Below are 15,135 nucleotides of genomic sequence, written 5' to 3'. Positions count from 1 at the left end.
TCGAGCTCCCCCTCCCTCCCTCCGTATCAGGATGCTGCTGGGTACAGGAGATTTGAGTTATAAAGAAAGGTTGGATAGGCTTGGACTTTTATTACTGGGTTTAGTAGCGACCTCAGAGGGTTATAGATAGGTCAATGGTAGATGTTTCTTCCCTAGAATGGGGGATTTCAAGACCAGGGGAATACTTTTAAGGTGAGAAGGGAGAGATTTAAAAAATGAACATGAGGTGGAATTTTTTTTAAACGCAGAGGGTGGTTTGCATATGGAATGTACTTTCTGAGGAAGTGGTGGATGTGGGCACAGTTACAATTTTAAAAGGCACTTAGCTGAGTATGTGACTAGAAAAGCTTTCGAGGAATATGGGCCAGAGCAGGAAGGTGGGACTAGTTTGGAATTATGTTTGGCATGGACTAGTTGGACTGAAGGATCTGTTTCCATGACTCTATGACTCTAAGTGGAGGCAGAACCTTTGAATTTTTAAAGGCACAGTTGTATAAGATTCTTGGTCAGAAAAAGGGGTGAAAGATTATTTGGGGTAAGCAGAAATGTGGACTCAATGCTGGAATCAAATGAGCTGTGATATTATTAAACAGAGGAGAAGTCTCAAAGAGTTTTGTGGCCTAATTTAGTTGAATGTTTGTATGGCCATCCTGAAGAACTGTAATTTCAAATTCACCAAGTTGTTACAATGGTGTCTCTACCCAAAAGATGATACCTCCGACAATGAAGAATTCCCAAGCACCGCAGTGGAGTGTAAACTTCTGATTAGAAGATGAAAGAGTGGAAAAGATTTGATGCAAAGATAATTTAAATTGTGTTTGTTACACATGTGCAGTAATAGACTGCATCATTGTATTTACTGAGCTTTGACAGATTTGTTAAATCTTTGAATTAGAGAATTTTTTTTACCTAAAGCTGGCATTTTGACCTTCTCTGCACAGGCCAGGAACTCATTGACATGGTCCGTGCAATTCACGACAGAAGATTGATTCTGCTTCAAACACTGTTCAAAAGCCAGGAAGGGCTCTGCACATTCAGCACGGATCTTCTGAATGACTGGGCTGTAAGAGGAAACAACAGGTCAGTTCTGACATCTCATCGCAGGAGGCAGCTTCAATTTTGTGGAGGTCTGACCAGGTATAACCATTAGATGGAATCATCTCTGGAATACCTCAGGAATATTAGAGCCCTTCACAAAGTCACAGTGGTCTGTCACACCAATAGATGTCTCAAGTCATTATTTATCAACTTACCAGTTTCATTTTGTTCAAAGAATTTACTGCCTTCCCCTCTGGGTAAACAATGGTTTTCCTAGTGTTGCCTCAGTCAGTTTTGTTTTCATTAGCCTTGTAATTTGCAGCAAATGGGGTAACATAGATCTCTCCCTGCTCATTTCCATTTTAAAACCCAATAAAATGGGTTGCGCTTCAGCAGGTCGGTGTGGACTTGTTGGGCCGACAGGCCTGTTTCCTCACTGTAAGTAATCTAATCTAATAAAAATTCTATAGAACGCCTGCTAAATTCTACCTCCTGTTGCCATCTGTGCATATATTGTTGGATTCTTGCTCTCTAAGGTGTTTCCCCCAATTCTCCAGCCAATGTCCTGTCACCAACCCGTGCTGCCTCAAAGCACAAAGTCCATCAAGAAATTGGTTCCCAGACTTTCACCTATTCTGTTCTGAGACTGTTGCCAGTGTTCACTCGAAGGGTGGTAGTTAGCTTCTGTGGAACATCCAGCCTTTAAGTGAATACAGACAGGCCTGCTTCTTTGATATATCCCCAAGCCCAAGCCATCTGAAAGAGGGCAGATGATTGCTTGTAAATCCCTCAGTGTGAAAGTAATTTTTTGCATTTTGTGACTCTGTAAAATCCTGACTGTATATACTAGATTGAAGGTAAGCTTATAGCAACAGGTCGAGATGCCGTATGAGGACATCGATGCAAGAGCAGAAACAAGCCATTCAGTCCATTGAGTCTGCTCTGTCGTTCAATGCAACCATGGCTGATCTAGTCATTCTCAATTCATTCCCTGAATTTCCCCATAACCCTCAATTCCCTGACTGATTAAAAATCAGTCCATCAGCTTTGAATATACTTAATGACTCAGCTTTTACCAAAAATAATTCCACAGATTCACTACTGTCCTAGAGAACAAATTCCTCATCTCTGTTTAAAAGTCCAACCCCTTACTCTGAGATTATCTCACCTCATAGAATCCCTCGTGTGGAAACAGGCCATTTGTCCCAACAAGTCCACACTGACATTCCAAAGAGTGTCCCAGCCAGACCCATTCCCCTACCCCTATTACCTTATTCTCCCCTGACTGATTCTTAACCTAAACATTCCTGAACACTATGTGCAATTTAGCAATGGCCAACTCATCTAACCTTCACATCTTTGGACTGTGGGAGGAAACCGGAACACCCACAGGAAACCCATGCAGACACGGGGAGAATGTGCAAACTCTCTACAGACTAGCTCGAGGCTAGGATTGAACCCGGGTCCCTGGTGCTGTCAGGCAGCAGTGCTAACCACTGATCCACCTTCAGCCCTCTGATTCTAGACTCTCTCATGATGGAAAAACAACCCTTCTGCATCTACCATACAATCCACTAAGAATCTTCCATGTTTCAATAAGATGACCTTTCATTCTTCTAAACACCAATGAGTAGACACCTAATCCGCTCCACTTCTCCTCATAAGGCAGTCCCTCCAATCTCAGGGCCTCTGACTGAACCTTCTCTGGACTGCCTCCAATGCCTGTATAATTTTCCTTTGATTTGGAGACCAAAATTGCTCACAGGATTCCAGTTGTGACATCCATGTTTTTATACCCCATCCACTTTACAATAAAGGCCAATATGCCTTCCTTATTACCTGCTGAATTTGTACACAAGCCTTTTTGAACTCAAATCAATTTATTGAGCTCACTCTCTCTTGCTTAATATTATTCTCTCTCGTCACATTGTGTCCTGGCTGTAAGATGATTGCTAATGCAGCTTATGTTATCGGTCAGCTGGTACAGATCATTCTGCTATAACATGACAATTGTGTTCCTCTGCAATCTCACGCTACAGAAAATCATGCAATGGGAAACTGCCATGGAAAACCAGCTATAGCCACTCAGCAGATTGTTCGTGTTATGTACACAACTTCATCAAGCACTTTATAGCCAATTCCCGCTGATGAAACACACATTATAGAAGAACTGCCTGTACAGGAATTGAACCAGGCTGTCCTGCAGTTCACACTAACCAACCAACTCTTTAATACACAACCCAATGAGAATCTATCAATCTCATTGAATAATTCATTTGCCCCAGTGCCCACAGCTTTCTGGAGGAAGAAATTCCATCTTTACACCACTAATGTATGAAAGAAGTGCTTCCTGGTTTATTTAAATCTTTTTAAAAATTATTCATGCTCATTATCATTCATTGAATTTGGTAGTTATTGCCCACTTTCAATTGCCTCTAAGATGGTGGTAAGCAGCCTTTGTGGACCGCTGCAGTCCATATGGTGTAGGAACACCCACAGTCCTGTAAAGGAAGGGAGTTTCAAGTCAGGATGGTGGGCAACTTGCTCCCATGCTCCTGTGGCCTTTGTTCTTCCCAACGTTCGAGATCACAGGCTTGGAAGAAGGTGTCAAAGGAATGAGCTGCTGCATGATGGTGTGAATGAATATTGTAGGTGTTGGACAGGATGACAAACACGTAGACTGCTTGCCCTGGATGGTGTTGAACTACTTGGCCTAGAAAAGTTGAGAATCTAAGAACTGGCGGAGATTGAAACTCTCTACACATTGGCACCTCCCTAAAAAAGGCCTTTTTATTAATTAAACCCAACAGCAAATTCTTAGGTGACAGTCATTACATGACAGACAACCACCTGATGAAGAAGCAGTGCTTTTAAAGCTAGTTGGACCATAACCTGATGTTGTGTAATTTTTAACTTTGTCCACCCTAGTCCAACACTGGCTCCTCTAAATCGTGTCTTGACATGTGAAAGAATAATAATGGAACTCTAAGCAATGAATAATAACTAAGCAAGATCCACAAGGAGGACACATATGTAGTATACAAGCTGGCCCAAAATAGAAAGAAAACAATTTACAGAAAAACTATAGGGAAAAAAGGGCAGCAACATCTTTGGGAAGTGCAAGAAATACTAAATCATGATCGCACGGTATGGTATAGACCATTTAGAGCTGGGATAAGGAGAGAATGGTGAGCCTGTGGAATTTTCTGCCCCTGAAAGTGGTTGAGATCAAAACATTGAACGTTTTCAAGGAGTTGCATTTTGTTCGTAGGACTAAAGGGATCAAATGTTATGAGGACAAAGTGGGACCAGGGGACTGAATTGAACCATCAAGCCTTGATCATGTTGAATAGCACAGCAGATGTGAAGGGTGACTGACCTACTCCTGCATTTCTATATTTCAAAAACAAAAACGGGGATATGCAGTAATTGTGCACTAGCTCCAAAGTACAAGGTGAATTTTCAACCCCAAATACCAAGGAAAATACTACAATTACAGGTTGACTAGTCAGTGCCTGTCAGACTTCATCTCGGGTCCTGAACGAAGTGGCTTCAGGGATAGCATTGGATGTAATTTTCCAGAACACTCTTGATTCTGGAATGTCAGATGACAACTCAAAGCAGGTAAGTACAGGCCAGGTAGCCCAGTATCCGTCTGAAAGATAATGCTAGAAGCTTTTAAGGAAATTACAGCAGGGTACTTGGAAACCTTTAGTGCAACAGGCAGAGTCAACATGGCTTTGTGAAAGAGAAGCCAACAATGGGGGAAGTCAGCACCCCAGGGGAAAAGGACATAGTTGAATATTTTGTATTTATCTTCAGCCGGAACTGCTAAATGAAACTCAACTTGGCCTCCTTCTGGTGTCCCCAGCTCATCAGATATCAGTCTTCAGCCAATTAAATTCACTCCGCACGATACCAAAAAATGGCAGATGACACTAAATACTGCCAACACTAATCACCCATTCCAACAATGGTACTGAGGACTTGTACTCCAGAAACAGCTGCACTTCAAGCCAAGCTGTTCAGCATACTACAACACCAGGATCTACCTGACTATGTATAAAATTGCCCAGCTATGTCCATAAATTGGTCTAAGCTGGTGTTTCAGCTTCTGTCCACACTGTTTCATTTCATCCTACTACCATAAGCTTTTCTTCTATTTTCCCCTTGTGGACTTTTGCAGTCTCCCCTTAAATGTGATGACCAACCTCTCCAATGTTTCACAAATCACATTTCCAAAGTGCATCCCATGCAGACCCACCCCAACTCTGTAATCCTGAATTTCCCTGCATTAAACAGAACTACAAACGAAACCTTTGATGCTTCTGTTGCACATGTTGCAAATATTAGATCCTCGTGGTTTCCTGTTCTTTTTTATTCATTCATGGTACCTGGCTCTCACCATCAAGGCCAACATTTGTTGTCCATCCTAACTTGCTTGCAAGAAGGTGATGCTGAGGCACCTTATGGACCATTGCACTGGATTTTGACCCAACAATGAAGAATCAATGATACTTATCCAAGGAGGAGTGATGAGACACTTGGAAAGGAACTTGAAAGCTATGGAGTCCCTGTGAAACATCTGCCCTTGTTCTTGCAGGTGGCAGAGGTCACAAACTTGGAAGGTGCTCTTACAGCCATTAAGTGTATAAAGCCTGCTAAGATTTGTTTTCCCAAAGTGCAGAACCTCACATTTATTTACATTAAACTCCATCTGCCACTTCTCAGCCCATTGGCCCACCTGATCAAGATCCTGTTGTAATCAGAGGCAACTTTCTTCGCTGTCCACTACACCTCCAATTTTGGTGTCATCTGCAAACTTACTAACTATACCTCTTACGCTTACATCCAAATCATTTATATAAATGCGAAAAGTAGTGGACCCAGCACCGATCCTTGTGGCACTCCAATGGTCACAGGTGTCCAGTCTGAAAAAAACAACCATCCAACACCATCCTCTGCCTTCTACCTTTAAGCTAGTTCTGTATCCAAATGGCTAGTTCTCCCTTTATTCCATGAGATCTAGCCTTGCTCACCAGTCTCCTATGGGGAACCTTGTCGAACGCATCTATTCCTCTGCCCTCATCAATCTTCTTTGTTACTTCCTCAAAAAACTCAATCAAGTTTGTGAGACATGATCTCCCATGCACAAAGCCATGTTGACTATCCCGAATCAGTCCTTACTTTTCCAAATGCATGTACATCCTGTCCCTCAGGATTCCGCCAACAACTTGCCCACCAACGACGTCAGGCTCACTGGTCTATAGTTCCCTGGCTTGTCCTTACCAACTTTCTTAAATAGTGGCACCACGTTAGCCAACCTCCAGTCTTCTGGCACCTCACCTGTGACTATTAATGATAGAAATATCTCAGCAAGGGGCCCAGCAATAACTTCCCTAGCTTCCCACAGAGTTCTAGAGTACACCTGATCAGGTCCTGGAGATTTATCCATTTTTATGCATTTCAAGACATCTAGCACTTCCTCCCCAGTAATATGGACATTTTTAAGATGTCACCACCTATTTCTCTACATTCTATTCCTTCCATGTCCTTTTCCACAGTAAATACTGACGCAAAATAGTTGAATCTTGTATCTCCTCCATATCCTGCGGCTCCGTAAAAGGCAGTCTTGCTAATCTTTGAGGTGCCCAATCCCTCCCTAGTTACCCTTTTGTCCTTAATGCGTTTGTAAAAGCCCTTTGGATTCTCCTTAACCCTATTTACCAAAGCTATCTCATGTCCCCTTTTTGCCCTCCTGACTTCCATCTTAAGTATACTCCTCCTGCCTTTATACTCTTCTAAGTATTCACTCGACCTATCCTGTCTATACCTGACACATGCTTCCTTCTTTTACTAAACCAAACCCTCAATTCTTTTAGTCATCCAGCATTCCTTATATGTACCAGCCTTCCTTTTCAGGAATATGCTTTCTCTGGACTCTCGTTATCTAATTTCTGAAGGCTTCCCATTTTCCAGCCGCTCCTTTATCTGCAAATATCTGCTCCCAGTCAGCTTTTGAAAGTTCTTGCCTAAACCTTTTTCCACATATGGAGTCAGCTATTATGAGGGGGCATAGCTTTAAACTAAGGGGAGGTAGGTATAGGACAGATGTTAGGGGTAGATTCTTTACTCAGCAAGTCGTGAGTTCATGGAATGCCCTGCCAGTAGCAATGGTGGACTCTCCGTCTTTATGGGCATTTAAACGGGCATTGGATAGGCATATGGAGGATAGTGGACCAGTGTAGGTTAGGTGGGCTTGGGTCGGCTCAACATCGAGGGCCAAAGGCCCTGTACTACGCTGTATTTTTCTATGTTCTATGTTCTAATACCGTCAAAATCAGCCTTCCTCCAATGTAGAACTTCACCTTTTAGATCTGGTCTATCCTTTTCCATCACTATTTTAAAACTAATAGAATTATGGTCGCTGGCCCCAAAGTGCTCTCCCACTGACACCTCAGTCACTTGCCCTGCCTTATTTCCCAAGAGTAGATTAGGTTTTGCACCTTCTCTAGTAGGTACACCCACATACTGAATCAGAAAATTGTCTTGTACACATTTAACAAATTCCTCTCTATCTAAACCCTTAACACTATGGCAGTCCCAATCTATGTTTGAAAAGTTAAAATCCCCTTCCATAACCACCCTATTATTCTTACAGATAATTGAGATCGCCTTACAAATTTGTTTCTCCATTTCCCTCTGACTATAAGGGGGTCTATAATACAATCCCGATAAAGTGATCATCCCTTTCTTATTTCTCAGTTCCACTCAAATAACTTTCCTGGATATATTTCCGGGAATATCCTCTCTCAGTACAGCTTTAATGCTATCCCTTATCAAAAATGCCATTCCCCTTCCTCTCTTGCCTCCCTTTCTGTAGCATTTGTAACCTGGAACATTAAATTGCCTGTCCCGTTCATCCCTGAACCATGTTCCTCTGATTGCTATGATATCCCAGTCCCATGTTCCTAACCATGCCCTGAGTTCATCTGCCTTCCCTGTTAGGCTTCTTGCATTGAAATAAATGCATTTAATTTATCAGTCCTATCTTGTTCTCTGTTTTGTCCCTGCTTGCCCTGACTGTTTGACTCGCTTCTTTTCTCAACTGTGCCAGTCTTAGATTGATCTCTTTTCTCACCATCTCCCTAGGTTCCACCCCCCAACCGTACTAGTTTAAATCCTCCCGAGCAGCTGTAGCAAATCTCCCTGCCAGTATATCAGTCCCCTTCCAATTTAGGTGCAATCCATCCTTCTTGTACAGGTCACTTCTACCCCAGAAAAGATTCCAATGATCCAAAAATGTGAATCCTTCTCCCATACACCAGCCATGCATTTATCTGCTATATCCTCCTATTCCTACCCTCACTAGCTCATAACACCGGAAGTAATCCAGATATTACTACTCTCAAGGACCTCCTTTTTAAATTCCTACCTAACTTTCGATATTCTCCCTTCACAATCTCATCCTTTTCCCTTCCTATGACCTCCTGCTGGGCCCTCTCCCCCTTGAAAACATCTAACAAGGTGCAGACTCATTCGTATATGATAGCTTTGATAGGAATGACCAATTCTAAGGCTTTGTGAAAACAAATTGTCTCCACACTGAGAATATCCCTGAGCCATGAAACATTATCATCATGCTAAATGTGGCAGATCCAAAACAGATCTAGCAGCCTGAAACTGGGGATCCGCAAGACACACTGAGCAGAACTGTATTTGACCACAATCTGTAATCTCTTGACCCAGTATATCCCTTATTCAATCATATCATCAAGATACTGATCATGAGCATGTAAAAATTCCTTGGAATTATATCTGAAGCCTTTCACAACAGGAGAAGTATTCTTCTTGAATGCTCAAACCGCTCTGCCAGAGACCTCAGGCGGTAAGGTACAGTAATAAAAATAGAAAATATGGAGTAATTCAGCAGGTCTGGCAGAAACTGTAAAGAGGGAATCTAGTATTTTGAGTCCCATGGCACTTCTTCAGAACTGACCAGGGCCAAAAATTGTTGTTTATGTTGTCAAAGGAGAAGGAGAAACAAATAGAATAGATGGTGAGGGTGCCATGAACAAAAGTCAAAGTGAATGCTAACAGAAGTAAGGGAGTGATCACAATGAAAAAAAAAGGAGTTAAAGGATTGTAAAAAGATAGGTTAGCTTTGCTAAGAACAAACCAAGCAAACAAAACATAGGTGGGGTGGGGAAAGGATAAGGTAATCAAAATGGAGGACAGTGTTCATGGCTGAAGTTGTCAAACTCAATGTTGAGTCCTGAAAGGCTATGAATTACTTGCACGGAAAATTTAGTGTTGAATGTTGGGCTTTACTGCAAATCCAAAAAAATCGTTTTGGTCGGCTCGCACCAGTTTGGACAAAGGGCCTGTCTCTGTGCTGCAGGACTCTATGATTCTATAGCGGACTTATCCTGGTTCAAACAATAATGTTGGACATCATGCCAGGGGCAACACACAGACAAACTAACAATGAGGTCTCAACCTGATTAAACTACAACACAAGATTAGACACACCTTATATTGTGGGAGGCAATGGCCTAGTGGTATTATCACTGGAGTATTAATCCAGAGACCTAGGTAATGTTCTAGGGACCCAGGTTTGAATCCCCACCACAACAGATGGTATAATTGGAACGCAGTAAAATCTGGAAGTAACAGTTTAACTCCATTGCAAATTGTTGGAAAAGTTTATCTGGTTCACTAATGTCCTTTTGGCAAGGAATCTACCATCCTACATGTGACTCCAGACCTATAGCAATGTAGTTGACTCTTAGCTGCCTTATGGGTAATTAGGGATGGCGTGCCAGTGGGACCCTCATCCCATGAATGAATTTAAAAAATTACGGATGTAATGGAGCAAATCGAAATGACTAACCAGAGAAGTATTCATAACATTCCTATTCTCAATGATTGGGGAGCATACTAAGTACAAAAGACAAGATTGAAAATGAGCAATCACTTTCACTGTGAAATCCTGAATGAGCCCCCTGGGCCTTCTCCTGCAGTTCCAGCATCATAGATGCCAGTCTTCAGCTAACTTGATTCACTCCATATAACATCAGGGGAAATGGCTGAAACACTGGTTGCTGCAAAGCCTCTGACAATACTCTAGCAGTAGTACTGAAGATTTAGGCTCCAGGACTGGCTATGCCTCCAGCCAAACCGTCCTAGTAAAGCTGGAACTCTGGCACCTGGACCATAATGTCCTGGTTCAAGTCTCCCCCCAGGCATGGAGCACATAAAAATCAAGGCTGACACTCCAGTGTAGTACTGCAGGAGTGTAGTACTCTCAGAGGTGTCCTCTTTCAGCTAAGACATCAAAGAGAGGCCATATCTGTCTGTTCAGGTAGATGAATGGCACTATTTTTCAAAGAGCAGGAGCATCATGGTGGCTCAGTGTTTAGCACTGCTGCCTCACAGCGTCAGGGACTCAGGTTCGGTTCCAACCTCAGGCGACTGCCTGTGTGGAATTTGCCCATTCTCCTCATGTCTATTTTGGTTTTCTTTGGGCTTCTCCCACAGTCCAAAGATGTTCAAGTTAGGTGGACTGACTATGCTAAATTGCCCACAGTGTGCAGGAATGTGCAGGATAGGTGGATTAGCTGTGGGAAATGCAGGATTAAAGGGATGGGGTGGGTCTGAATGGGATGATCTTTGGAAGGTCAGTGTGGGCTGAATGGCCTGCTTCCACACTGTAGGGATTCTATTGGTAGTGTTCTAGCGAACATCTATCCTCCAAACACAAGTGCAGATTATCTGATCATCACCACATTGTTCATCACATCACATTGAGAAAAAATGTTGGAAGGTGCACAGATGTTAATCTGTAATGCTGTTACAACTGATGCAGAAAAGTTGAGATAAGTTTTGAGCGAAAGGAAAGGCATATTGATTTAAGGGGAGGTAAGCGCCATCCCACAGGGTTCAGTGCTGTGGCCATGTTTGTTTATGGATGATTTAGATTACAGGATAAGGAGGAGTGTTGGTGACATTTGTAGATCTTACCAAATTAATTCAGTCAATTCTTTGGAAGAGCAAAGAACAAAGAGTATTGATAAGCTGAGGGTAGAACAAGCTTAAAAAAAAGCATGATATAACTGTTGCAATATACTGACAGAGTGATGTACTGTGAGAGGTGCTTATCTGTTGGACAACACTAATGGCAGTTGGAATTCAACCTCAGTAAGTCTGATGTGATGCAATTTGTTTAGCAGCATTAATTATATTGCAAATTGGAAGTAAGCTGAGAACAGCAGAAGAATTGGGGAAAAATGTGCATATTTGATATTCGAGGCAGGACCTTGGGTTGATAAGGCTGTAAAAAATTCAAAAGAAAGTCTCCATTTTATTAAAGGCAATAATCAATGGCTTTTATGTTCTTCGAACAATTCAGTTCGCCAAATCAAAACTGAGTATTTTAAACTTCTAAAGGGATGAGTCAGGGGATTTGTAAGCCAACCAGTGAGACTAGTTGAGTGGTATAGAACAAGGAGCTGGAAAAGTTTGATATTTAGAGACGAAACAATAATTGTGCAAAGATTTTGATTGTACTTAAAAGTCTTTTTGTCTAGTATAATGTGCCTTTCACCATCGTAGGATGTTCTGAGGTGAAGCACTGATGTGAGGTAAGAATTGTCGAACAGACAGCTTTTCCATCTGTCTGAGGGGGAAGGAGGGCTTGAATTTAATGTGTCACCTAATAAGAAAGCACTCCAAGTGTACATTGGAACAATTAGCTTAAATATCATATCCTAGCCTCTGCAATTAGACTTGAATCAACAGCCTTCTGACTTAGAGGTGAGCGTGCTACCCATGGAGTACTTGGCTGCATTCCACAGCCTCAATTCAGCAGTGTTCAGGTGATGATCCCCCGCTCCCCAACAAACTCACTGCGATGACGTGCACTGCGCAACACTGGTTTTCAGCTGGTGACAGTCCACCTGCCACGTGGACGGGTTAGAAGCCACACATTGCCCGTACGCCTCCATTTCCTTTGAACAGTAGCGTGTGGTGATCTCAAATGCTGCTTGCCTGCCAGTAAAACAAAATACCTCAGAAAAGCACAAGGGAGAGAGGCTGGGAAAACTATGTACATTTATATGAGGAAGAAAACTTTTCCAGCATCATTGGAGACTGAGAGTTTGTAATAACAAAAATATGAATTTTTTTTCAAAGAGAAAGAATAATGAGCTGAAAAGGTAACTTAAAATTTTAGTATCTTAACAAGCACCTGGAGCATTTTTTATTCATAGTCACAGTACTGCAATGGAATGCAGCTTAAACTGTCACAGAGTCTCAGGTAAGAGTTCCACCCCACAGTATAATACATCCAATTAACTTAAAAACACATTCCTGGCACCTATTAGCTAGGATTCTCTGATGGTCACTAACAGTCCAACTATAAAATCTCCCTTAATGACGATCATTAGTGATGCTAACATCATTTCAAAACTACTGGCTCTGTTGAGTTACAGCGATTGGTTTCCTTTAGGTGAGCTTGTTCGGACATCCACTCTAAATTGTAATCAGATTTCTAAGTACAGGGACAGCTATAGTCACCTAGAGTTGATTACAGAAGCACTGAAACCATTGTCATCTTGTTACAGCAGACAATTCTCAACGACAAAAGGAGGATATAGTTCAGAAAAGGTTTAAACCTTATTATCCACTTTTCTTTTATCCAAGAGCTTGGCTGAGTCCTAGGAAAGCTGAGGTGAGAGAGCTGATGTGTGGAAATATGATGGCAGCCTGATGGCTCTGTGCTCCTGCTGCTGGAATCCCAGCTTGGAGACATTGAGCTATCTCGTCCAGCCTGCTGGAGAGATAACGGCAACAGCACAAAGACTGGCAGTACTGAAGTCATCAGGTCCTGCAAAGTCTCAGTAACACTGGAATCCACAACACTACACACATTCCAGTTGGTTACACAAGCCTTCAATGTACATTTCTGAATTTCCAATAAAGTGGGAGCCCTAATTCTTGCCTCACCATTCCTTGCCAGGCCATTTCCCACTAGCATTGCCACCTTCTGCAGAGATTCTCCAGCACCAGTGGCAGGTACCAGCTGCAGAGACTGATTTGAAGGCAAGTGTGTGTGTGTGTGTGTGTGAGAGAGGTGAGGACAGGAGGAATTCTTTCATTCAGACAAAGGTGACTCTTTGGAATTCTCTGCCCAGAGGGCTTAATGGACTTATTCACATAATATATTCAGGACTGACATTGAAGAGTTTCCTGATATTAAGGATGTCAAGGGATATGGGGATAGTGCAGGAAAATAGTGTGAGCCACATGATCTAGTTGAATGGAGGAACATGCTCAATGGGCCACTGCTCTTTCTTTATGTGGAGGATAGAAGGATATACACAAAGCTAAGGAATATGCAACTTTTCAGTACCATCTCATGGAGATCAGTCATACAACAATGATCGACAGCTCTCATTTCTCCCTCACGTGCCTTCCACTGTCCAAAGGACAAGGGACAACTTTTTTCATGCAGAGGGTGGTGCAAGCATGGTATGACCTGCCAAAGTGGTGGAGGCTGGTACAATTGCTTCATATCAAAGGCATCTGGATGGATATATGATTAGGAAGACTTTAAAGGGATATGGGCCAAATGGAACTAGATTGGGTTGGTATATATGGTTGGCGTGCACGGGTTGGACCAAAGGGTCTGTTTCCGTGCTGTACATCTCTATGATTATGTACTGGGAACAAAGCAAGATGTTCCATGAGAGGCTCACACTGTGAATTAGAACATTGATTAACGAACGCATACGCAGAGCTTCCCCGGTGTCCTCCTACTCTCTCCCCCCACCCTCCTAGTGTCCTCTTCCTAACTCTTAGAGGTTTCCCTCTCTCGCCGGGAAGGCCTGACAATGCTCCTCCGACCGCTCTAACTGTCCTTGGCCCTGTCTCCGAGCCCCTGGCCTTCACTCACATGGTGCCCGGAGTCTGGAAGGGGGGGTCGCTCCACGAGGTCACATGGGGAGGAGGCCGAGCCGGCCTCGCACCTGATTGAACGAAGTGACTGCCCGTCACCCCAGGCCGCCTTCTGATACGGCAATGAGGAACCAATGACAATGCGGGGAGAGGCGGATGTCTTCTCAGCGGGTCCAAATCAAATACCTTGACGACGGCGTGAGGGGGAGCGGCTAACTGAGTAAGACAGGAGGAGTAGACTAATCGCCCGTTATACTGTGCAAGGGGGAGGGGAAATTATGCGGTTTAGACCTGGTTAATGATAGGACGGGAAGAGGGGCCAACTCAATGGCAGGAAGTGGCTGTTGCTAAGGGCTAAAGGGTACCGGAAGTGGCTGTTGCCAGGCCGGGGTCACGTGGCCAGCGATGCCGGTTGCTCTGCGGCGTCACCGTGTCGGGCCTACGGCCATGTCGGAGCCGGAACCGGAGCCTGAGCCGGTACCAGAGGCAAAGCCGGAGCCTGAGCCAGCACCGGAGCCTCCCCCACCGACCAAGCCGGCCGCCTTCTCCGAGGAGCTGGTGCACAGCGTCTCGCTGTACCGTCGCCGGCCGCTGCTCCTCTACGGCACCCTGGGCCCGTTCGCGGCGCTGTACGCCGCCTGGCTCTACCTGTGGGTGTGCCACTACGGCACCAGCCAGTACCTGGAGGCTGGCCTGGTCTCCCTGGCCGCGCTAGGTATCGCGCACGTCCTCACCGTGCTCTCCGGACACTGGTCCGTGCACGTCCACTGCCTGCTGACGTGCACCAAGGTGAGAGCGCGGTCCCGCAGGGGCGCGTCCAGGGTCCCTGAGGGTGGGTGGGTGGGTGTTGGGAGACTGGCACCGGGATCGGGCGGGGGGAGGGATCGCATTCTGCCAATGATGCCATGGTATAGGGTGAGGATATGGTGCGAGGGGAATGGCCCAGGAACAGGTGGGGGGGGGGGGGAACGATGAAGGGCTACTGCCTGAAATATTGACTCTCCTGCTCCCCGGATGCTGTATGACCTGTTGTGCTTTTTCTAGTGCCACGCTTTTTGACACAGACAAGGATGTGGATAGGATCAGAATTATGGTGGGGTTTGGACTTGTGATGTGGGTGTTTGAGATCAGGCTAACCCT

General features: G+C 44.0%; 2 protein-coding genes across 2 annotated transcripts in view; one reads left to right on the top strand and one right to left on the bottom strand.

The window, feature by feature from the left end:
* Nucleotides 1-856: 856 nt before the first annotated feature.
* LOC132835882 (coiled-coil-helix-coiled-coil-helix domain-containing protein 5) lies at nucleotides 857-14,613 on the bottom strand. The gene is made up of 3 exons (XM_060854979.1): nucleotides 13,994-14,613; nucleotides 11,947-12,087; nucleotides 857-1,061 (listed from the first exon to the last, which is right to left on the bottom strand). Coding segments are annotated over exons 1-3 (348 nt in total). The 5' UTR covers nucleotides 13,996-14,613.
* The window catches only part of atp13a1 (ATPase 13A1), a 156,269-nt gene continuing 155,492 nt past the window's right edge, over nucleotides 14,359-15,135 (top strand). Inside the window, exon 1 of the mRNA XM_060854958.1 lies at nucleotides 14,359-14,784. Coding sequence (XP_060710941.1) covers nucleotides 14,401-14,784 — 384 coding nt within the window. The 5' untranslated portion in view covers nucleotides 14,359-14,400. The remainder of the gene's footprint in view (nucleotides 14,785-15,135) is intronic.

This window comes from Hemiscyllium ocellatum, chromosome 45 (assembly GCF_020745735.1).
Source record: "Hemiscyllium ocellatum isolate sHemOce1 chromosome 45, sHemOce1.pat.X.cur, whole genome shotgun sequence".
Taxonomy (NCBI): Eukaryota; Metazoa; Chordata; class Chondrichthyes; order Orectolobiformes; family Hemiscylliidae; genus Hemiscyllium; species Hemiscyllium ocellatum.
This window is presented reverse-complemented; position numbering and strand designations above follow the sequence as displayed.

Excerpts from the sequence above, each read along its gene's own strand:
- LOC132835882 (XM_060854979.1), bottom strand. Across the intron at positions 1,062-11,946 it reads GCGCAGTGCACGTCATCGCA|CCCAGTCATTCAGAAGATCC; the intron begins GTGAGTTTGTTG and ends TTCCTCTTACAG.